At 26.5% G+C, this 26,603-nt stretch overlaps 1 protein-coding gene across 1 annotated transcript in view; it reads left to right on the top strand.

Annotated features, from left to right (window-relative positions):
* Positions 1 to 26,603, top strand: part of LOC105846263 (phosphatidylinositol phosphatase PTPRQ) — a 173,623-nt gene that overhangs the window by 104,648 nt on the left and 42,372 nt on the right. Inside the window, exons 6-10 of the mRNA XM_065810927.1 lie at positions 6,004 to 6,291; positions 9,141 to 9,425; positions 11,257 to 11,422; positions 11,502 to 11,644; positions 20,147 to 20,369. Of these exons, the coding sequence (XP_065666999.1) occupies positions 6,111 to 6,291; positions 9,141 to 9,425; positions 11,257 to 11,422; positions 11,502 to 11,644; positions 20,147 to 20,369 (998 nt within the window). The 5' untranslated portion in view covers positions 6,004 to 6,110. The remainder of the gene's footprint in view (positions 1 to 6,003; positions 6,292 to 9,140; positions 9,426 to 11,256; positions 11,423 to 11,501; positions 11,645 to 20,146; positions 20,370 to 26,603) is intronic.

The following is a 26,603-nucleotide window of genomic DNA, read 5'->3' as shown; positions in this document are numbered from 1 at the left end:
ATCTTTGCTTCAAGCTTAAAGTGTTAGTGTTTCTCAAGCGAAAAAATCAATCATTATAATAAAAAAAATGTATCATATATAATATAAAATACAGATAAAACAAAATTTAATTTTTTAATTATTAATTTATTTTGTATTATTAAAAATAAATGTAATAAATATTTTTAATAGCAAATAAAAGTTGTATAAATATTCCTGTGCAATAGGCAGGTCCGTTTTTAGTGGTCAGAAAAACTATAACTTAGCCACTTTATTTTTTCATTCTACGTTGCTATCCAAGATATTTCCAACGAAAGTTTTGAAAATATTTCAATTTTTCTGACCTCCCTGAGGGATTGAATATTTTTAAAAAAGTCATATTTGACCAATTGTTTGTTAAATTGCTACCTTAATTGGATCAAGGACCAACAAAACTAATAATTTTTCTTTGTGTGAGCTGGCTCTACTATTAGGAAGGTTTGTATAAAATTTGAGCTCAAAATATTTAAAATTTCTCGAGATAACATATTTTGAAATATGACTTGGTTTCTTTTAAAGACCTGATTTTTACTATGTTTTTAATTGTATATTTATCTAAATACTCTTACATATTCTTTAAAAAACTTAATAAAATTTGCATTTAAGAAGTTTGTTAAATAAGGAATCCAAATATTTAAATAGATAAAACTGTTAAAAATGTAAAAGACTTTGACTAAAGGTTTTACAAACACGTTTTGTAAATAATATACATAAAAAATTCAGTTAAATTTTTTTTATAAAAAGTTAAACTTTTCTTACAATTTAATAAGTATTTCTTTAGACCAGTTACATTTATAAAATGGAAAATTAACTCTGTGTTCCTTCAAAACCAGTAAAATATCTTGTAACTTTTCCTCTTTATCTGTTGAATCGATAAAGTCTTTTCCCAATTTAATAGCTCTTTTACAACAGTCATTGACATAGACTAATCTTTTTATAAACCTTTGCATATTTTTATAATCAGAATTATGAGTCCACAAATCAGGTGGACTTTCTAACCACTTTGATAAGTAAGGAAATATTTTAAATATTAGCCAAGAATTTCGACCAACATATTCATTAAGTTCTGAATTTTCATTTATTTCCACAGGCCTAAACTTTTTAAGTTTAAAGATTTCAGGTTTGTTTTTAACAACTGCTGAGCAACTTTTTCTTTAAGTTTATTGTCAAGTCTTTTATCAAATAAACAAAAGACAATTGTTTCTTCAGAAAGATAATAACTGTGACTAAGATAGCTTGAAGTAAAAGCTTGAGGAACATCAGCATCAAAATCTTTCATTTTTATCATCTCTTTAACCATACACAAATTATTATGAGCAGCAGAAACAATTTGACTTGATTGAAGAAAGTTTTACATATATCGCAGCCTTTGAAAATACTGTTCCTTTAGGTTTAAAAACTTTATGATTGGTTAAGTATGCTTCATTGCCAAAATGTATAAAGCGTCTGCCATAAATCGAGCTTCATGTTCAGCAGCTGGTTTGTGTATGATAAATCCAGGAACTGCCTCCCTTCCTTCCAGAAAGATAATAACATATTGACAGATGTTTATAATCATTTCTGGGGAAAGTATGAAGTTCAAAAGCTTTTTTGCAAAAAGATAAACTTTTTTTAGCCATATCTTCTAATGGAGTTCCACTAACTTTGCACCACAGAAATTTGATAATTGATCCATATTTTTTTGAACATTTTCATAATGCATTGGCCAAGCAGCTTTGAATTTCGTATAAATAGATTTTGATGGACCCTTGCTTTCTGTTTTAGTGATTGGATTTATTGCATGTAAAATATGTCGTTTTTGAGAATGTTTTTTACAAAGAAGTCTTAACAGAGGTTGATTTAAAAGTTCTTCTTAAATACTTATACAACCCATATTACAACTAGTGTTACATGTTGTTGTGTCATCCCAAATTCCAATTATAAAGCTTTCAATTCCAAACTTTTTTATAACATCAAAACATGCCAATGTTTGATCATATCCTTTTCCTGATTGACATTCAACTATGACTAGCAGCTCATCCTGTTGTTTTCCATTTGTATTTAAATCCCAGTCTGGACTTGTAACAACAATAGCCAGACATTCGTTTTTTCAGAAATATAGTCTTTATTTAAAGCCATAACTTTTTTTGTATCAATGTGCAAAATTAAATTACTATTTTTACATTTTTATTTTATTTTTTCCTTAACTAATTCTGATTCACTTACATATAAATCTTTTCTTATTTTTTCTACTTTTGTCTTTGAAAGTTTTACTTCATTAAGACTGATCTTAAAAATAATGCTAATAATCCTGTCTGTACTCTAACAGAAATTTCAAAACACCCACAAAATGTTGAAGTTTTTAAAATAAGTTCATTAATATCTACTGTTACTGTCACTATATTTCGTTTTATGTTAGTTTATTATTTTTCAATTTCATTATGGTTATTATATTGAAATTCTTCATATCAAAATTTTCTAACAAAAATAACTCTTGATTTTCATTAATACAATTGCTATTTGATGAAAATTGTTTTAACTTTGAAACTTTTGTGGCAGATTCCTCAAACTCCTTGGCTTTCCTTTTGCGAAACTCTCTGTTGGAATAAAACTTTGATATTTTTTGTCTATTTTGTCAATTACCATTGTTCTTGCAGTTTTTTGGTCTTCATAAAATAAAATATCGCATTTTTTGGCATCTTCTGATTGAATTCTACCTTTTATTTTATATAGCTTCTTACCTATTTATTTCATAAAGCTTTAGGTGCCCTATGTCAAACAATTCTTTTTCTAATGCCAAAAAATTATTTTCATGCAGCTTTTGTGTTTCCGTTTTTTTTTTAAACGGTATGATACCAGTTTCTTATGATAATATATTAATTTGGAAACATTTTCCCTAAAATAATTTGATAAATTTTCATTTGCCATTTAGCTTAAATTTTTACATCAATAATTATTAATAATTATGTAATAAACTATGAACATTATTTAAATCAATAGTTACCGAATACTTCTGCAACTAATGTGTGATATACCACCCATAAACCACAGTTTTCTAAGAGCAGAAGCAACACATTTGGCTGACATGTTTTATCATTACATATCAGCTCGTGATTTATATCTAGAGGGCAGGAAACAATTGCGGTGTGTTTTTTTTTTTTTTTTTTGAAATTTAGTATTCTGCAGCAGTGATAAAAATATCTTAAAATGTTGCCTTTTGTAGGCAAAGTTCTGCAATCAAATTCGTGGGTTTGTCCTAATAAAAATATTTCAATGTTTGAACGTGTTGATATTGCCAATTTAGATTTAAAAAGTTACAAATGCAGCGCAGTTTTATAGAACTTATTGCGCGCTATGGTTATAACTCCGCAGAGGTCTGACGATGCAGATTAAAAAAAAATTTCCTTATAAAGTACTTAATATAAAATATTCAAACTCCTTGGGAGGTTAGGAAATTTAAAATTTTTCAAAAATTTTTTTTGGATAAGTCTTGTATAAAACATAGAATGGGAAAATAAGTTGGCAAAGTTGTAGTTTTTCCAACCCCTTAAAACGGACCTGCCTACTGTGCAAGATGATAAATGAAAAATTTTTATTATATATATTTATTTTATTTTTTATTTTATGTTTCCCTTAATAACTTTGTATACAAAAATAAAATTGCCGTTAACTATAAACAATTTTTTTTTGTTATTAAATATTTCAATAAAATAATTAGCTTAATAGAAATTAAGTTTTAGTAGTTGTTAATTTTATTTGAGTTTTTTTCATTAGTAAATAATGCTTATAACGTAATTGTCCTTCAAACTTTTGTAAAAAACTTTTTTACATAATCGTCATTCAAAAGTTAATGTGATTTTTATAAAATTAATTGCTCCTTTTATCTTACCTCTTGTAAATTAATAAATGATAAAAGTTGCTTCACACAAATTGCTCTAGGCGTATGTAAAATTGCATAATGCGTACGTAAATTGCTGGCAGCTCAACGCTTTGAAACATGTCCTGCTAAGCATAACAAAGAATGCACACAGAATTTGAGTAAATAGCTCGTAAATAGTCCGTCCCCCCCCCCCCTCAAAAAAAAAATTAAAAACCAATAAGCTTTTGTTTTTAAACGGTTCAAACCGTTCTAATTTTGCACGAAGTTGTTTTGTTAAGAATCAAACGTGTAATTTTAGTAATTTGTTATCAATTTGTTTAAAAAAACCGTGTTTAAACATTTCCCACTTTTTTTTGATGATTGATGCCTTTGTTGCAATTAAAATTTGTTTCTGCAAGCTATTTTATTTAATTTAGCATTTAAACATGGTGTATATTTATATAGATTTATTATAATCTATTATTTAAATAATCTATTTTATAGCATTTAATTGTGCAATCATGTCAATTTTTATATAATAAAATAAATACTAATGTATATATTAAGTAAATATTTATGGTGAAAAATGTCATGGAGGAAATTTTATTTCTTGGGTAGGGGGAAAAAAATATGTTAAGGAGGAAATATCATTTTGAAATAAATTTTCCCCTCAGAAAGTATATTTTGGCTAGGAGGAGATTTCATAATGGGGAATTTATATTTTGTGACATAGACACAGTATATACAAGATCTGATTCAGGATGGGTAGAAAAATTGAAATTTATTGAATGGTTGAAACGGCTGTTCATACCACCAGCTAAAGCAATTGGCAGAGATCATATTCTTGTATTAGGTAGTCACAGTACTCAGTACACAGTAGTTTCATTAAAAGTTCTTCAAATATGTAAAGAAAACAACATTCAATTGGTCTGCCTACCAGCTAATTTAAGTCATAATTTTCAGCCACTGGACGTTGGAATATGTCACTTTAAACTTACATGGAAAAATGTTTTCAAATCATATTACAAATCATCAAAATGCAAAAATGTTAGTAGATCTAATTTTCCAAGTTTATTAAAAGTTTTATTTGAAAGTGTCTGGTGTTTCACCATAACTTACACAGTTAGTGCGTTTAAAAAAACAGGGTTATTTCCTTTTAATAAATCTAATATTTACTTATCAAAATTAAAAATAGCATTATAATTTGAAGATCCAGCACTAGAGCTAGCATCACAGTCAGCATTGACTATATCATCAACTGCACAGCTTTAATCAATTACTCCAACACCAATGTCAAATATTTCAGTTAAATATAATAACAAAACACACATTTCAATTAGAATTAGTTCAGAATCTGCAATGAAAACATTTCTGCAACAAATTAATGACTTTGATAAACATATCCACAAATCTAAAAGAAACAATTTAAGAATTGAAGTAGAAGCTTAAACTGAAGCTGAAACAATGGAGAAATGGTAAAGCTACAGTTAAGCGGCCTAAAATAGTTGTATTTTTTTGCTTGTTGCGCTCTTGTGTGGAGACTTGCTTAAAGTGGAGACTTTTTAAACATAAGAAATATTTATTGGCTTCAGTATATACGTAGACTATCTTAAAGCCTGTTGCTACAAGGGAGTGCTGTTACATCAACTATCTTATAGCCTGCTGCTACACAGGAGTGTTGCTGCATTAACTATTTTATAGCCTGCTGCTACAATGGAGTGCTGCTACATCAACTAAGGATTTGGCATGGGGAGGCTTTTTAAATATTCCTAATATTTAAAAAGCCTCCACTGACAAGAGCGCAACAAGCAAAAAAGTAGAATTATTTTAAACCGTTTAACTGTAGCTTTACCTGGAGAAAGTTTGAGCATTGGATAACAAATAGAAATAAAAAAAAGGTTACTATATGTAACATAGAGTACGCAGACTATGCAAGCATGCCACAAGACAGCAAGATTTGCAATGCAGCAAATCTTGCTGTCTCATGACTTTTCTATCTACTTTTTTTTTATCAATGTGTTTTTGGAATAATGGAAAGATTTTCAGTTGTGTTGTTTAATTCTATGTTGTTGTCTTTATTGGTAGTTTATTTTTACTTTTTATTTGAAGAATGTTTATAATCATTTTTTTTTCTTGTTGTTATTTAGTTCCCACTGGTTGCCCCCGTAATTTTACTCTCGCAACAGTCAACTTTACAGCTTTGTTTTTGTCATGGGATAATGTTGAGTATTCAAAGCAAAATGGATTTATAATAATGTTTGTTTATTCATGTAATAACACTCAAGTTACTATTTCAAAAACAGTTAGCAACACTACATTTAATGCTTTCATTAGTAATCTTAATCCAGATTTATATTATAATTGCTGTGTTGCAGCATGTACTAAAATTGGTTGTGGTTTAGAATCTTGTGTGTTTAATAACACTTTAGTCGGAAGTAAGTTTTTATTTTGTTCTATCATTAGAAGCAAATTACTTTTATTTTATTATTTACCATATTGTTTTTTTGTTTTCTTTTTGTTTATTAGCATTTTAAAAATATGTAATATTATTAGTTAGTTTTGACTTACAGTGATTTTCTCACTAAAAAAAGTTGTGATTTTGTGTAAATTATTTTCCAATATTTTATTGGAAATATTGTGGTTTATGTGGTTTAATAGTTATTTAAAAACTTTACTTTGAAAATTAAAGTCCTCTAATCTCATGTTACTTTTACAAAATGTCACATCAAAAGTTATTTTTTTAATCATTTTTATAACGTTTTCTTTAACATAATGGTTTCCTTTTAAACTTTGTTTTAAAATTTATCAATATATGACAGTTATATAAACATTTTGGTTTTTATAATTAGTAGCTGTTGATCGCGGCTGCTAGAGATTATGAATTTGGAGGTTGCCTCCAATGGCCTCTGCTTCGCAACTGGAGGTGCAGTGTTTGCTTTCTGCCTATGTTTTGACTTAAAATAGTTATGATTTTGTTAAAGTGTTTTTTTTTTAAACTATTAAATAGATTTAAAGTTTTATGTTCCATGTCAAAAATTGAATTTATTCCTCTCATATTATAGACAAAATAATCATTTCTACAAAAAAATTTGTAACAATAGTAATTAAATTTTCACTTTTTTATCAAATTTATTTTGACAAATTGTCAAAAAAATGCTAAAACATTCATCCTTCAATTATAGCATTAAATTCTTAATTTTAATCATTAATTGAAAAATTTATTGAAAAATGCCAAATTTAATAATACTCATTAAAAAATAATATTTTTCATGTAAGCTTGAATTAAATTATTGATCAAAGCTTTTACTTTAATAATTTCTTTAAATTTACCATTAATAATGGATTTACATGAATAATATATATCCATCAAAAAAGTTTGACTTTTTTTTTTTCTGGAAGTATTTCATATGCAAAAAATAAAAAATGTATGATCAGGTTTTAGGAATACTCAATCAGTGTAGATGACAACTTGTGTATCCAAAATTTATATCATCCAATGATTCAAAATTTAGATAAATTAGATAGTAGTTATTGTTTGATAGATGATTAGTAATTTTTTTCTTAAGGAAGTCAATGTCAAATTATATTATACCGAATGCAAGAATTCGTCAGCAAATCATGAATATTGTGTGTAGTGAACAAAAAATATTGTTTATGATATTGAGGGGAATACAAAAAATTATTAACATTGAAAATTATTATTCTTGAACTGGTATTAAAAGCGTAATGATCCTAAATGGAATGAACCTCCAGTAGACTTATCACACTTTAAATAGTATTTACAATATTCTTTAAGTTGTTTTTAATGCTATATTTTCTCAGGTCAATTTCGAATGAGATTTTAGTAATTTTGCAATGGACTACACCCATTTGAGAACTCGACCTTTAGATGAAGTATTAATTTTGATAAATCCAAATTTGTCAAATATAGTTCTTTTAATAAGGTTGGTCATATGAAAAATTATTTTACTTAATAATGTTTATTTTAAAACAAATAATAAAGTAATCATAATTTTTTTAATAATTTTTTTAAATTTAAAAAAATTTAACTAAAGATATTTTTTTGAATTGTTTTTCAACTCTGTGAAAAATGAAATGAAAAGAATGCAAATTCTAAAAAAAAATTAATTTTTTAATTTAATTGTACAAATTTAAATATTCCTTGTTTATGGTAAATATGAAAGTACTAGTTTATTCAACAGTTTTATAAAAATTGTTTTATTAAATAAATGTAACTGAATTATATTGTCAATTTGACAAAGAATAAGTTAATCTTTTTCTCCTGACTTTACTCTGAAATAAGATGTTAAGTTTAACTTTTTGGCTCAGTTAAAAAGACGTAATTCTTTTCTTTTGTCTGGCTGTGATGAAAACTGAAAAAATTTTATTAAGCTTCTACCCGGATAGAAAAATGGTAAAAATGGTAATGGCATTTTTACGCTTTAAAGTCAAAAAAAAATTTTCTAGGGCCCACTACTAAATCTACAAAAACTACCTACTTCAAAAAGTGCTCAAAGAATCAAAGTTGGTGTTTTTTATAAAGAGAAAATTTGTTTATTGGGTTTAGTTGGGAAGAAAATCAGGTGATAAAGAATTGAATTAAAGATTCAACATATGAGATTTCTTTTTTAAAGTTCTACAAATTTTTATTTCTAAAATGTTCTAGAACTCTTTTTGGAATTTGCAACTCTTTCTGGAATTTCCAGAAATGGAAAAAGATCTTGGTATAAACAGATTTTTTTTGAACTTTCTAGAATAACTTGAAACTATACTGAATTATTAGAAATTTCTTGTTAGATCTTTCTGGAATGATCTTAAACTTTTTTAGTCGTTTTCAAGCTGTTTTTTTAATAACAAAAACATTTGACAGTTTTAACAGAAAGACATGAGGTAGTTTTTAAATGCAAAAAATTTATTCCTTTTATAAACATACTTGACATTTTATTAAGTCATGTTTTATATTCAATTAAAGAATTATTTTGAGCAGCAATAATCATTGTTTACTTTTTTCAATTAGTTTTAATTAAGTGCTTCTTTGAAAGAATTTTTAAATTTTGCACTAGATTTAATCTAGCTCCTTTTATCTAGCTCCATTATATGATACCGCTGCTTTTTTTTTCTTAGTTTTTTCTGAAAGCTTTTATTATTATCGATATTATTTATTAATAGTACTGAAAGTGTTTATGAAAGTGGAAAATTTAAAGGAAAATTATTGAGAAAAGATTTTTTAATTTTTATTTTTTTTTTATTTTTTACATTTGAATTTTGATTTTTATTATTTCAGTTCCAAGTGGACCTCCTCTCAATTTTGCAGTTAAACCTGTCAATTTTTCATCTTTACTGTTGTCATGGGATAAAGTTGAATATTCAAAGACAAACGGAACAATTGTTGCTTATAAATACTCATGTAACAACAAGTTAAATTATTTGTACACAGTTGACAATAATACATTTTATGCAATAGTGACCAACCTGAATTTCAATACAACTTATAATTGCACAATTACAGCATGCACAAAAATTGGTTGTGGTGTTCTAACATCTATGCTTAATACAACGTTAGATGGATGTAAGTCAAATATAAAATAGTCTAATTTTTGTAATGTTGTAAGTTAAATATTTTGATTATATTTTAAATTTTAATCAGATTTTGGTTAGAAGAACTTGAACTTAAAAGTTAAAACTAACTTAAAGGAAAGACTTAGTAATTTAGTATATTATAAATATCACAAAAAATTTATGAAAGTTATTCTTATTAATATCCTTTTTGAGTTTGTGATATTTCTAAACCTGAAGCTTTTCACTTTTATTCACTTAAAATTAAAAGTTACATATTTTTGGAAGCACTTTATAAAGTAAATATATATACACAAAAAGTTGGTTAAAATATCTTAAATTTCTTCAACTTTTAAGCATAAAATTATAAGCTTAATATTCTTAATACTATTTTTAACAATTGATTAAACCTTTTCTCTCTGATGGCAGGAAAAGTGTGGTCATAAAATTCAAGAGACAAAAATAAAGAAAAAGTTTTGAGCACATGGTCCTGTCTTATTCTTGGAAGTGACAATAATATTAGCTATGCATGGAAGATGTTATGTAAAACTTGCCTTAATAATGACACTATTAAAAATTTTCTAAAAGTCTCTAAAACCTTATCTTAGATAAATACAAGATTTAGCGATAGATAAGATTACAATAGACAATTTGCATTAAATTCTTACACTGATAAAAAGACCTTTTTAAGAAAGTTGTTTTGGTAAAAAAGATGAAAAAAATGTTTGTGATTAGAAATCGCAGAGTAAGACTTGAAGGAAAAGCCTCCCTAATTCTAAAAGATTTTTATTCACAATAAATTATGTTTGAAACTTCTATAAATTAATCCATATTCAAATTTTAGAAGAGACAAACGTCATCAGCCTCAAAATCATTACTAAGAGGATAACAAAAAGATTCCCAGATGATTTATCATTCCCAGTTTTTATAATTATTTTACTTACCAACTACACCAACTTTCATTGTTTTATTCAACTTTTTGTGAAAATGAAAAGTGTAATTTTTGTTTTTTACATCAATTTAATAAACATTAGGTCTTTTTGAAAATTTTAAAAATCTTTTTAAAATGCACTTTAGTGGTAACAAATTCTTAAACATAAAGTTGCTCTTAATAAAATTATTGTGCAAGAGAGCTTTTAATTGTTTGTTGAGGTATTTTTATGAGGTTTTTTGTCATTTGTGTATATAGATTTGTTTTTTCTTTTTTTTTTTGACTAAAAATTAGTAGTTTACAACTTAAAGCTTTTACAGCGCAAACTACTTTATAATATTATTGTCATTAGTGTTTGTTTAACTTATATAAAAATAAAAATATATTAGGTTGATAAATTGTAAGAATATTTATTATCGATAAGATTATTGATATTTAGGACAAATAAAAACTTTTTTACTTATAAATAACTTTGATATTGATATTTTAACTCCTTAGCAAATTTTTAAGTTTTACTCAAATTTTTTATAATAATTCTATTTAGTTTAATATTTATTTCCAAAATTGGAAATAGATATTATTATTTTATGAGAATTTTTATAATTTTTTTTTAACTAATTGTTTCTATTGAACTACTTTATAATTTGAAATGAAAAATAGTAGCCTCGTATAGTGGAGCCTTATCGAGTGTAGTGGAGCCTTAGGGGGGTGGTTTAAAAAAATTTGTTAAATGTTTCTATGTTGGTGCGAATTGTTCACATTATGTTGCAATATTTTATATTATTGTAATAGTTATTTTTATTATTATTATCATTATGATTAATGATATTATTGTTATTATCATTATTACTTTTATAATTATTATTCTTTTTATTGTCATTGTTTTTACTATTTACTAAACAAATTGTTTTAGTACCAGAAGAAAGTGCAGAAATTTCTTATATTGGTTACATTAATTCTTCGGCAATCAGTATCAGTTGGAATGATATCTCGGTGATAAAGTGGGGGATACATGACAGTCAATTATTTTGTTTAGATATTGAAAACAGATCACAGATAGTAAAAACAGAATGTATTGAGTATGATGATATTACTTTTTTTGTTTCATTATTCTAAAGTTATGTATGAGTTATAATTAATTTCAGTTAATAAATACAGCTATAAGATTGGAAACTACAATGTCAACATTAATGGGCTTGATCCTTATAAAAACTATACAGTCTTGGTATATTGCAAGAATAAAGCTGGAATTGGAATAAAGGAAAACAGCAAAAAAAAATCAGTTTTAACAGATGAATTGCGTAAGATTTGTATATTTTAACCATTTAATGAAATATTTTTCAGTTATTTTTTTCAATAATTTGCTGAAAACAATATTTATAAACTTATAGATTTCATTCAAGAATTACTTCTAAGATGCATATTTTATGTGAAAATCAGCCATGTAGCTTTAAAACTTTATCCTAAACTTATTAATGAAAATCATTTTTGAAAAATCCCAAAATGGGGTAATATGGCCACTTAACAAAAAAAGCCAAATTTAATTTACAAAACATTGCAATACATGTTTAAGAAATTAATGAATGTCGCAAATCACTAAACTAGATAATCAAATAAAATACAAATAAAATTAAAAAGAGCTCTAAATTTGTGAACTTTATTCAAGAATTATTCAAGAAGATGCACATTATATGTGAAAATCAGCAATATGGTTTCAAAACTTTAACCAAAGTTTATTAATGAAAATCATTTTTTAAAAATCAAAATATAGTATAGTTAGGCAACTTAACAAAAAAACCTAAATTTAAGCAACAAAACATTGCAATACAAGTTTGTGAAATTAAAGGAAGTATATTTCAAACCTTAAAACTAGGTCTTTAAAACAAATAAAATAAACTACAAAAATTCCTAACAAATTGAAAAGATATTTCAATCTTTATAATGGTAATTTTAAGTTTAATGGTAGCAAATTTCATTTCCCACAGAATTAAACTTTTTCACAAAAAGAAAATAATAACCATTAAGCTAATGAAAATTTAACAAAAAAAAGTTATTTATTGTTTATATCTTATATGTTATTATAACTTATTCACAAAAAGATTCTCTACCATATTATCAAAAAATATTTGCAAAAAGTTTATTTAATAATTATAACTTAAATTTGTAATTGTGGCTTTGCAACTAATAATAATTTCTTTTTAAAAAAAATTAGGGAGTAACAAATAAAAAATATAACTTATTGTAAAATAGGAACTCTAGCTAATTACTTTACCAACAATTTCATGACAAGATAGTATTTTAGATTTCCAAGTAGAATTTATTAAAAAATATATTGTTACGCTTTAATTTTTTTATGAAAAACATACATTTTGTGCAAATTTTTGATGCAGCTTTGTAACATGTTAATAAAGAATTTAAGTTTTTTTTCTTTTCTTTTTCTTTATGTTATTATTTTACTTTTTTATTTTAAATAGAAATTCATGTAAATTTTTTTTATTGCAATCAAAAGTTTTCTTAATGAATATATTTGAGCTCGTAAGATGATTAATGAAAAATAAGTACACTTTTTTTATTGTAAATATTTTTTTAGGTTTTCTTTTTTTTTTTTATGTTTTGTTTATTAACTTGTATACAAAAAAATTTGTTGTTAACAATCAACAAAATTGTTTTCTGTCACTAAATATTTTGATAAAAAGGTTAGCTTAATAAAAAAATTTTATTAAGCTAACCTTTTTAGCAAAAATGTTTTATTTGTTTTTAATTTTTTCTGGAATTATTTTGTTTGTAAATAGTGCTTATATCTAATGTAATTGTCATTCAAACTTTTGTAACCAACTTTATTACATAAACGTCATTCAAAAATTTAGTATAAATTTGTTTCTTCTTTTATCTTACTGCTTAAATGATATTTTTAGACTAATTTAAAATTAAAAAATATTAAAAAGTTGCTTAACCAAAATTGCTTTAGACATAAAATAGCTTATTGCAAATGTATATTGAGCACTGAGTAACACTTTGAAATAAGGCCTGACTTCATTGTTAATATTACCCATAACAATCTTTAGTTTGCAATAAAAACAGTAATTAAAAAAAGCTTGAAATTAAAATTAAATAAGCAAAAAAACTGAATACTAAAATAAATCAAATGTTCTTAATCGGTAGAATAAACACAACATTGTTTTTGTGCCAGTCTTCAGCTCCAAAGTTAATTAACTGTAAATGAACTTTTTTTGAGTATAGCGAGTTCTTTTGAATAAAATGATTTGAATGAAATGTTAATATTTCTTTGAATGTCTGAAAAATAATAAATAAAGCATGGTTGTGATTGGTTGGAAAATCATGACAATTTAAATTGAATAAAATAGTTTTAAGATTTAAATAAATTTGTTTTAAGGTTTTAGAAATTATTAAAAAGTGAGTACAAAAATAATCATAAAATAAAAGCATGCAAAAAGTGACAAACATTTCTTTTTTTTAAAAGGAAGTCAGTATCTGAAATACCTTTGAAACTGTTTTTTATTTGTATCATTTTTGTTAAAAAATGATTGATCAATTTGCAAAAGTTATTTTGATGTTACTTAAAAGGTTTTGCAGAGAAGTACATTTAACAGTGGTGTGTATGTACACTATTGAATACAATAAGCAATAATGTACAGTTATTGTTTTAAAAATAGATTTTTTTTTCAGTATCAAAAGACATTGAGGGATATTTGGAGAAACATTGCATAAATTGAATAGAATTTTCTAAAAATGCTCTTGAATGTGGGATTGATATTTCAACAACATTTTATAAAAAGAATTTGTTGAAAAGCACTTATTTTTTGAAACCAAAAATAAACACAGATGATGTAATTAGTATTAACAAAGATAATAATTATGGATTTAGAACAAAAAATACCACACCCTTTTAAATCTGATTTGAAAAAAAAATGACCTACTGCTTTTATTTTAAACAATAAAGTTTTTGGCATATAAGTAATGAATTTCAAAAACAATTAAAGTTTGATGCAAAAAAAGTAAAATAAAATCCTATTATTTTGGTTTTCACTGATAAAACTGATAAATGCACCTCCTATGTAACCTCCTGGATTTATACAGGAATGGAAGTTTATATTACTTCTCATCAATTTGAATTCAAGCTTTATTCTACTCCATGGTTTTCACCTTCTTGTGCAGCTGCTATATCTAATTGTAAAAGTTTTTTAATCTTTTTCAATAGAAAATTTTCTTGATAACAAACGGCTATTTATCATTGCAAGAAATTGATGTAAAAAGGTGCTGTCTGATGCTAAGCTCCATTATTCTCAGTTTACTAAAGCTTGTATCTTATCTAAGAAGTTAGGCTATAGAGACGTTTGAAAAATCTTTAACAGCGCCATTAACAAGGGTAGGTCTAACATTCTTTCATTCATGAGACTGATCTTATTACCTCTCCCGAGGATAAGGCTAAGAACTTTTCTTTTAAATAAGAGAAATCAAAAAAAGACACAGCGAGCATTCTGACCTCTTCAATTATTTTCCGAATAGCTTTTTTTCTATTATTAGTAATGTCATTGAGTCTTTGATCAACAAATTTCTCACATTCCATCTTGAGTCAAATAACTTACTGTCAGACAGTCAATATGGTTTCTAATCTTATTGCCCTATGGCTGACTTACTAACTGCTGTGACTGAAAGATTTTATCATGCATTATATCGAGGCGCAGTGGCTAGTAAGAGACTGGGGTTGATATTTGACCAGGGCCGGGGCTGGGTTTGATAAAATATAGCCAGGCCAGCGCCAGGTTTGTGACTGGAGCTGCATAAGCATATACATACTATAGTATATTTTTTTAATTCAAAATTCATGTTTATATTTTGTGTATATATGCATATATAAACATTGTTATGATCAACATGATCATCATAATTATCATTACCATCATCATCATCATAATCATGATGATGATCATCATCTGATCATCTTCTCTTTCTGCAAATACTTCACCATGTAAGTACTAAAGTTTATATAAAAAAATGAAAGGATATTGTATGCCAGCATCTAAATAAACAGCAAACATATGTTTATATCCATAATATGTATGCATGAAGCGCATCTCGGAAGCTTTTAGTACTTCTGGACTAAAAGCTTGGAAACTTTTATTCCTACTCTTCAATTTTAAGTCAAGCCTTATTCTATTCCACAATTTTCACCATCTAGAGCAGTTGCTTTATCAAACATTGATCCTTTTATTCATCTTTTTTACAAGAACGTCTCTCTTAAGAACTAATGTCTTTTTATTATTCCAAGAAACTAATGTAAAAAAGGTGGCCATACTCTTCCTGCCAGTTAAACAGATTACCCCATTTTTAAACATTCAAATCACTCAGGTTTCCAATGCTAAAGGTAATTCTCAATTAAACTTTTCTACAGTTTGTGCTTTAGTCAAGACTACCGTCATAGTCTTAAAAAAGTGTTTTCCAGAACTCTCTTCAATTTTTGCTAAATTTTTTAAAAGTACTAAATAAGTGGTTCCAATTTTTCAAAACTTTAAAAGTTACTTTGGCCTCTTTAACTATCCTAATGTTAGTCTTCACTCTGTTATTAGTTTCTTTATATAAAGTTTTTGAGATTATTAAATTATTTTTTTCTAACTGCAGTATTAAAGTTATTCTTGAAAGCCTACACTCTTCTTTATTTTAAGTAACTTCAAGGTTACCACATGGTTCTATCTTTGCTTCTGTTTCTTATCTACAATATCGATCTTCATGAAAATTTTACATCTAAAAGTGATTCTATTTGCTGACGACTCGACTTTATATTCTTGTCTCAACAAAAAATCTTCACTTTTTGATTGCTTAAAACAAGCAGCTGATTTTTATCTGATCTCTCTTCTGTAACAGCCAAAGGGTTGCAGTGGCTTATGAATTTTAATTCTGGACTTGAAATCCACAATTTTTGTTAGACAACAAAACCCATTTACTGCGAAAACATATTGCAATAATGTTAGCATTCCTACATTGATGAATAACAACTCTCTTACTTTCAGGCAAGTTCTAAACGCACATTGTAAATGTAGTTAGACCTGCTTTATCTGCCAAGCTTGAGCCACTCTCCTAGTGTTGTAAGGTTGCATTTCTTTTTTTTTTCCTACAAATACCATCATGGTCAATGTTCAAACGAACTATCATCTCTATTACAATAAACCAAAACTCATTCTTTCTTAGCTTCTTATTCAACAAGTTGCATCCTTTTACTATACCTGTCTCTTCATGCTATAAAAACTTTAATTAATCCAGTTTTTTTTCTTGCACATCAAAAAAATTTTTAACTCTTAGCTACCTTCATGTTTTTCTTTTATATACAACCTACAAATTTTTAAGTCTTCATTTAAACATTTTCTAGCAGTTTTACTTTTTCTCTATTTTAATGTAACTCATAACTTAATAGCAGTTCCTTGCAATCTTTTTGGAAGTAAATTAGAGTTTGAAAATATATAAATACATGCCAGTATTTAATAAATAGTAGATGTAATCATAAAATTATAATATATCAAGTGTTATAAATTTTTTTCTAGCCCTGGCTATTAATCCCTGCTATATCTAATAGTTTTGTCGGGTTTAAAAAAAGTCTCATTTTTAGCCGGGGACAGTGCCAGGGCCAGGGCCCCGGTTACTTACTAGCAGTATCTTGCATTTTTGGTCTTGATAAATCTAAAGCATTCAACAAAGTTTGGTATGCTGGTATTCTTCATAAGCTTACTTTATATGGTGTATTTGAGAAAGTTTTTGAGATTATCAAATTGTTTCATTCTAACCACTTTATTAAAATAATCCTCGAAGGCCAACACTCTTCCTCATTTCCAGTAACTTTTGGGGTACCTCAAGGTTCTATCCTTAGTCCTGTTTTGTTTCTTATCTACATTAATGATCTTTGACAACTTACATCTAAAGTAGTTTTTTTTGCTGATGACTTATCTTTATACTACTGTCTTTACAAAATTTCTTTTCTTTTTGATCGCTTAGAACAGGCAGTTGATGTTGAATCTAATATCACTTCTGTAACAGATTGGGGCTTGTAAATTTTAACTCCAACAAAAATATGTTATTTACTGCAAACAACTATCGTAATACTGTTGACATTCCTAAATTAATGAATGGCAACCCTCTTGTTGAGTTCTCTTCTTACAGCTTCTTGGATTATCATTTACTACTGACCTTCCATGGAAACCATGTATACAATTGATTGCTAGATAAGCATCCGCTAAGGCTGCTTACCTATATCACGCTCACTATTTTTTTACTCCTTATTCCATTCTCTTTTTTAATTATTAACATTACAAATTTCTTATTTGTCCCTGTATGCTTGTTCTTCTAATGGTGCTCTTTCTCTTCTAGACAAGGTCCAAAAATGCATTATAAATGTAGTTGGACTCTCTATCTGATATGCTTGAGCCTTTTTCCAATTGTCTTAAAGTTGCATCTCTTTTTTTTTTCTCATTCTCACTTAACTTGTCATTCAGCAAAGTCTCATTCCCTAACTGTATTTTTCTCTGCATGCTCTAATAAATTTATTTGTCTTGTTTTTTCCCCTGCATTTCAACCCTTTTCTCTATAACTTTAATCTTTTAATTCCAGTCACTCTCAACTTGATAGTGGTTGCTTGCAGCCTTGTTGAGAGTGAATCGGAATTAAAAAAAATAATAATAACTTTTAGTTTGTTTTTTTTTTTTTTTGTGATTTTACTGATTCACAATAGAAAACAATGAAAAAATTGTATGCAGCCTTATTACTAGTTTTTACAAACCCCTAAAAATTTTGAAAATACAATTAATTAGGAAACCTAAAGCATGATTAAAAAAAGATTTTGTAACACTTCAAGATTATAAAAAGTTTTCAATGCAAACTAGTTTGTAGGTTGTTAATTCTTTCAATAAGTGAAATTATAAATGTAAGTAAAACTGACTTTATTAATTGGTTCTCCATAATTGAAATTAAAAAGACTGCAAAAGATTTATTAAGAATTGCATAAAAACCTTACTTTATTTTATTAAGGAATCATAGGGAAAAAAAAATGACAGCTTTGATGTAACAATCAGCAGTTATGATGTAGTAGAAATTTGCAAGTAAGTCAGACTATATATTTCTGATTTAATTATTAAAATAATCACTGTTAATGATTTAGGCCTTTATCACGATGATGCTTTTTTAGTAATGCATAAATCCAGTCCTTAGCTCGGTAAAGTTAAAAAAGATATAAAAAATGATTTAAATAATCGCTTTCAAATTGAAATAAGCATAAATTGTGATTTTTTTGATGTTACTTTTATCATCTCTGAAAATTATTCAAGCCTTTTAAAATACTGAATGATGAATTATTATATATTAATATTAACTCAAACCATATACCCCTGAATTCTAAAACAAATCCCGATTTCATTTATTAACAGGCTAAACTAAAACTCATTTGATAAAATTTTTTTCTTTATTATTATTATTATTTTTTTCCTAGTTTAAGCTCAACTTAAACTAGGAAAAAAATAATAATAAAAAAGAAAAATTAATTCCTTATGAAAAAGAAAATATATAAGTACTAAAATAAAAATAAAAAATAAAAACTTAAACTCGAAGTGAAACTTTTTGTTACGTTTTCAATTGCGTTTGAAATATATATTATTAAAACTTATATTTGTAAATGTTTATTAAAATGTTAATAAAAAACGTTTAATAAAACATTAATAAAAGTTATGCCAAACTCATTTAAATTAAGTAACAAATTACTACTAATTGTTTTTATTATTTTTTTTTTTTATTCTTCACATATTATTCTTAAATTGTATAATCCTTTATTTTTTCACAAAAGTTGCCCAAAAAAAAATTGTTCAAAAATTTAACATAGTCTTTTTTAAATAGTGATTTTTAATAATTTCATGCTCCAATTAGTAAGTCAAGTTAAAAAATGTTTTAAACTTTTTTATTCGTATAAATAGAAAAAAAACTAGCAATTTAATTTAATTTTAATTTGAGCATTACAAGTAATTTGTAACTTTATTAATAAGCGTTTCACGTAACGAATTTAAAAATTATTACAAAAGATTTAAACTCATTCATTCCTATCATAATTAAAAAAAAATAATTATTTCAAAAAATAAATTGTTTGTTTTGAAGATTCAAAAAAATCATAAGTTTAATTATGAAAATTAATCCTATAAACATTACAAAATGCTTCAAAACTTTTCCATTAATCAACAATATACATGCTTATATCAGTAAATAAAGTTATTTTTTATCCTTGTATAATTTATATAAAATGTTCCTACACATATAAAATGTTCTGAGCAAGTTGTCACAAAAAGTTTTGAACTTATTCATAAATAAAAGTTACTTGAAAAAATTTTTTCAAAAAATAATTGTTTAAAAGATTTTTAGGAAGATATGGAAAAATAGTTTCAAATGTTTAAATTTATCATTAAAAATACATGCCTACAAAAAAAAGAGTTTTTTTGTGTAAATTAACATTTTTTGTTAATTTACACAAAATGTGTTTATTTAAACAATCATTATAATTAATTTTATGTTTTTATTTAAAACCTTTGTGTAAAATAAAAACTTTAGAAGAGATCAACGATTAAAAGTTATTTACATCGTAACACTTTTTTTTATTGCATTTGAATTGTTAAAACATCAAAATAGCCGTGGTCAAGTTTTAAAGAAAAAAAACTATTAGTGTGGTCAGTTACAGAGTGCAATTGCACGCCATTCCTGTCCAAGCCTGATAATTTATATCTAAATTATATATATTTTTGTTGTTATATTTTAAATAGCACCATCAGTTCCACCTAAAAATATATCAGTTTTTTCAACCGATACAAACAGCATATTTTTACAATGGAAACCTCTAGATCCAAATGATTATCATGGTGTTTTAAAAGGTTATAGCATTTTAGTGAAAGCTGTTTATTCAGAGTCAGATTTTAAAGTTCAAAGTAAAAGAAATAGGCGTGATCTTGACATGCAAATATATAATGGAAGTTTGCTTTTAGAATGGTAAGTTATTTTTCTCAAATCTCATTTTATTATTTAAAAAACTAACTTTAAAAAGTTTTAAAAAAATTTTAAACTTCACACCATTTAATGAATACTGGATAACACCTAAATATAAACTTGATACATAAAGTTTATATTTGATTGTTATGTATTATGTTACTAAACTGATTTTTTGTTTTTTCTTGTTATTAATAAATAGCTTATTTTTAATTTATTATTATTTCTATTAAATTCTTCACACTAAAATTATGCTATTATATTTAACAAAATTATGACAGCATTGAGATAAGCTATATATGCGCAAAACTAGCGTTATTCTGTGTCATGATGTTATTATGCTGTTATTTTTTCACTTATATTTATTTAAATAACAGCAAAAATCTAAATTAACCATTTATATATTTGATTGATAACATGATTGTTGATAAGTTAGAAAAAGATTGTTGAAAGCAAAATGGCTTTTAAATACGTTGAACAAAACTTTCAATGCAATTACTGCTAGTAATACATAAATTACATATTATGTTTTTAATTAAGTACAATGACAGTATGAAAATAATTTCATATAAATGATAATAGTTAACTAATATGCTTATAATTTTAGGTAACCACTCAAACCAAGGATTAGGTTTCATATTTTAGAAGAAGATTAAATAAATTTTAAATGTTATATAAACTCTACAACATCAATTATTTTAACAAAAGCTTTATATCCTAACCAGTTTTTTTGAAATTGCAACTTAAATCTAAAATGAAATATTCTATAAAATGATAAAATAAACAACTAGTATTATCTAAAAAGATCAAGAAATAACAGTTATCAAGATCAAGAAGTTTGTATAAGTATTATAAGAGTGTCTCTACTTTTAATTTTTTTCAAAGCATTCTTTTAGCAACATCCCTTGGAGAAGGCCCATCAGTTAAAAAAAAAACCTGAATAAGATTAGAAATTGCAGACCATACTTTTCATATATATTTAACTAATAAAGCAGAATGTCAGACTTTGAAAAAGTAAACCAAATTGTTAATTATATAGTTTCCAGAAATTTAATTTAATTCAGGTAATTTCTATATAATTTTAAAATTTTTGTTCTGCCAGGTTTAAATGTTACTATTTTATAAAAATTAATTTAAAAATTCCATTAAACAACATTCAGTAGATAATTTAATACAAAATTAATTTAGACATTTTTTAAAATTTATTATATAAAATCAATATTAAGAATTGAAGAGGTCCATTAATCATTCAATGTTACTTATTTCTTAAATATAACTTCCTTTGCTTTTTTGGAATGTTATACATTGCAAACCAAGCAAACTTTTTTAAGTGATTAGAAGATCATGCAATTGCAGAATGCAAATTATTAAAAAATGTTTACAATAACACTTATAATATATGATAAAATTATGGGTAAAGGTTCATAAACTTAGCAATTATCAAATAAGGAGCCAGTGACAAAGAAACTTGAGTTTTCATATATTTTTGGTTGAAAAAGATTTCTAATCAAAATTGTGAGAACGGTGGTGGATGGTTTTGATTTCATCTTTAAACACTGTAAAATATAAAATAAAGATGCTCAACATAATTAACATAGTTACTTAGACATGTGAACACTTTTAAAATAATTACTTAGACATGTGAACACTTTTAACATAATTACTTAGACATGTGAACACTTTTAACCAATCGAGCAGTTACAATTATTGTATCTTTATTTACAGTTATTCAGTTTGGTTTATTAAGAATTTAGTTGATTACTTCTGAACTGTTCAGCACACCTATCCAAAAATGGTTCCACCCTTAACTTTGAGGACTAAAAAAAGGATCAATGGGGCATTAATCTGCAAGATCTCAGGTATCACCAGATGTAAAATTTAAAATCTAATCTCTATAGTCAAAGGAGAAAAACATATTTAAAGTTTTATAGCACTTTAGTTTTAGAGCCCTGTTGTAAATCTGTTTTGTTTTTTATTTTACTTTTGGGTTATGGAGTTTTTAAAAAATATCAAAAACTCTTCACATATATGTGTTGGCTATAACCTGACAAAAAATCAGCTCTTTAATACTTGTAGTTTGTGTACAGGGACCTAAAGTATAGGGTATGGCATTAAAAGCCTCTTTAAAACAAGACAACAGATGCTTTACATTTTTATTCTAACCTTATTATCAACTATGGAATTTTTAAAATTTAATAGAATGAAGCTTTGACATGTATCTTTCAGGCAAAAAAAATAGAAGCAAGATATCTTTTATCTGTGCAAAGGTATAGCTCTTAAAGTAGGAATCTCACCTTTGAAAAAACAGTCAAAATATAGCAGCTTTTTGTGGTTTTTATGCTTTTTAAAGATTCAAAGTTACATCAATTAACTAATTTAGTAACTATCATGTGACTAGTGGATATGGGATTCTATGGTTGTTAGACATCACATTTGTGCGTACTTTTTCTGCAAAAAGAGTGCTTTTTTTGTCCAAGTTTGTATAAAATATGGGGCAGAAAACATTTAGTTAGAGGCATTTTTTGGAATTGTTCTGAATTTAAAACACATGAAAATCTCTTTATATTTTAGTTGTTAAATCCACAGATTTGCTTTGTTGTTTTTGTTTAAAATGTTTGACCAAATATTGTAAGTACACACAATAGTAACAACTTTTTTTAATTTAAATAACAAATATATTTTTACTGAAATGGGTTTTAACAAGACATCAAACAAAAGAAAATCTCATTTAACCTTAATCTCATATTGAAAAAACACATACATACAGACATGAGATGATTTCTTTTCAAAAAAAATTACTTTATGGTGGTGTTATGATGTTTATTACTTTTTATTCAAATTGCTGTTGAGATTTTTTTATTTAGTACTTGCAAAATAAGATATATACTTCTGATTAATTTTTTATAAATTTATCATATTTTATGAAACTATAAATAAATGATATAGTTTATAATATAATCAAAAATTTTAGACGAGAATATTTCTTATGAACAAATGTTATATCAAGTATTTCTAGAATGAAATTCTAGATATCACTGTTTAACTGTTTAAAAAAAAAACTTATTTAAAAAATCAAATTCAAAGATGGTTGCTGTTAGAGTCAATAACACATTTCAGTAATTGGCCTCTATGACAAGGGTGTTCAGGGTTTCTTTTGTACCTAGCCCATTGAGCACTGAAGATTGAATGCAAGGCTTCTGTTGATTGCTCACTAAAAATGCCCAATGCTGTACCCTTTAGAGCAATAAATTCAGGAACATGGTAGAACACTGCATGGGCTTTTGGCGTGACTGAAACTGGGAGTTGAATATATGAGTTCTTAAAGTCTTTGATATGTTGAACATATGCAGTATTTAATGTTCTTTTAAAACAGGAGCTAACAACACTCTTAAAATGTTGGAATATTTTCACAAAACCAAGCATATGATATGCCTTTTCTCTTTTAACAGTTATTTGCAAAACATCCATATTCTTCAAAAGCTTATGACAATCATTCCCAACAAACTCTCCACCATGATAAGGTTGTAATTTCAACTTCAGAAGTAATGGCCAATCTTTGCCTTTAGGCCATATCTTTAGCATTGATTTGTAAAGATGATTTACAATTCGAAGGAGAAGATGAAGTTCCATTGGGGGAATAAACTCAATAATTTGATTAACATCTTCTTGGTCAACAAAAAGGGTTATGAACAACATGATTATCCTTTGCGCACATTTTTCCATTCTCTTTCTCATTGAATGCTTTGTATTGCATCCTAATGGGTCTGAAGTTTCTTGGAGTTCCCTGTTCTTTGAGGTCACTAGATTTAACATCACACCAACAGCAAGGGTGTTTGCTCGAGTGAGACTGAATGCCACAGATGATATTGGCTAACTTCATGTCACATGCCATAAAGAAAGGCACATCAATTTTCCCAAATAAACTTAAAGTTTTTTGACATTTTCATAAGTTTCTGAAACATTTTCAGCAACAGCAACTAGTAGCTGACGCTTGGCACTTGTTTCTTTCCCATCTTCTACAGTCAGTAAGCTTTTGTCATTTGAGGCTGAACTTATTTTGACACTTTGACATTCACGATTGGAGATAACACTCAAGCTGAACTTGAGGAAAGATCCTCCACCATCAATACTTAGTTTGATGAGAGGTGGTAAAGTGATTGCTCTAACTCTGAGAATTGAGTTATAAAAATCCCCTAAACTCTTGCAGTGAACCTTCGCCAAATAATCAGTTTTTGTTGATGGCCTTGTAACTGAGATTTTGGAAACTTTGAATAAACTTTCAACTTTTTGACTAGCCATTGTAAAATTTTCCCTAAATTTTGTTCCAACAATTTTTAAATTTGTAGTCTTGTTTAATGTTACAGCCAGTTCTTGCATCTTTTTATTTGAAAGACCATCATTGATTTGAACTTGAACCATGTCCAAAGTAGTTAGAGAAGTTCTTGATATGCACTGAGCTTTGGAGGGACCTGGAGTAATAGCCAAAGCTTTACAACTTTTTCTGCTCAACTTAATTTTGCCCTGCGGAGAGGATACCTTTTGATCTATTATAGATGACGCAATTTTTTCAGCAGTTCTGGAATCAGTTACTATCATTTTCTTTAAGTTTTCAAACTTGGTGGCTTGTGAACAGGAATATCACATGATTATTCCTCTTTTGACTACACTGAGACAGTTTGAGCATAGTTTATCAAAGCTACTTGATGGTTCTTTCAAATCTTGATTGGTTGAAAAAGTGAGCTTTGCAGAATGTCCTTTTAGTTGGCCAACCTGGCAAATTAAGCAATTACAAGAATCAAATCCTCTGGTCTGTGGTCTAATAATCACTATGTTAAAGTCATGTAGCTTGGGAATAGGCAAGTTTCTATCTCCATTGCCATGGTTTTGTACCATTGCTCTGCAGGAATTGCATATGCCCAATGGAACTCTATCATCCTTTAAATCAATGGAATTTCCAGAAAAAATACCTATTATTCTTTCCTTGATGAAATCGGAAATATGCCTGTCACATTTTGAAAAATAAAAGAAGCATACAGATTGCCGACAATCTTAATGAGTTTTCCCTTTATATGGTATTTCAGTGGTTAAAAAACCGATCTTTGAAAAATAACTTCAGTACAAGCTTGCGTTGGTAAAAAAACTTTTTAGTTGTTTAGGCTGTTGACTGCTTAAATGTAATAACTTTGATGTTGTGACTTATTCCAAAAATAATATTTTTTGAATTACATGATATTGAAGTTTTAATGTACTATACTTTACCAGATGATGTGGTAAAATGGTTAACAAACTGAATATACATAGTGCATAATTTACAACGTTTTGATACGCATTTTAAAACCTTGCGTTCATCATCAATAAAACTGGTTTCTTATTAAAACTTGATGTACTTATGTGTCTCAAAATATTTTTTGGTTGGCGTTGTAATAAATTAAAACTGATTTTAATTTATTGTCTAGAACAGACAGTTTCAAAATACCATGTAGAGTAGCAAACAAATTTTCAAAATTAATATTTGCAAAATTTGTAGTTACAAAAGGTATAATTTTGTTCTTTTCTCTCTTTTGAGGTGCTGGTTGAGCTTTAAAAACTCCATTATTAATGATTTTTACTGGGTAATTGCATCGAACTAAAAATTGTTTCAGTTGTTGAAGTCTGATTTCCATTTTTGTTGGATTAGATACAAAACAAATGATCAGTTTAGCTAATGTAAAAGGTATATTTTCCTTTCTGTGTTTAGGGTGATGGCTATTGTAATTTAGATTTTATTGTAATTTTTATATTGGAATTTGTAGCTAAACGGATCAAAAAATATTATTTATTTTCTATCATGTAATGGATGTGATGGAAGAACAATATACATGGTAAAACTAATAACCGAAGGTTAAGAACTAATCTACACATCTACACATGCAGAACAGGTATTGGTTCAGATAAATTTGATCAGCATGTTTTCAATTGCCATGAAAATGAACCTTTTTTTAACTTATTTCCAATGTTAAAACTCTCAAATGAGAATTTACTTCTTATTTATGAAGCTCGCCTTCATAAGTAAGGATATGGCACAATGAACATATAATCAGAAAGTAATTATTTTCACATTACTTATAAAATTTTCTTACCAAAAAGAATCAAGTTATACTATATTTTTGTTAATTATAGTTTTTTATATAAACTTTAATTACTTCCTTTTTAAACTTTTTATAGGAAGTTCAATATAAAGAGTTTTTTATAGTTATG

This window comes from Hydra vulgaris, chromosome 11, assembly GCF_038396675.1.
Source record: "Hydra vulgaris chromosome 11, alternate assembly HydraT2T_AEP".
NCBI lineage: Eukaryota > Metazoa > Cnidaria > Hydrozoa > Anthoathecata > Hydridae > Hydra > Hydra vulgaris.
Note: the sequence above shows the minus strand (reverse complement) of the source record. Positions and strands in the feature narration are given on the sequence as shown.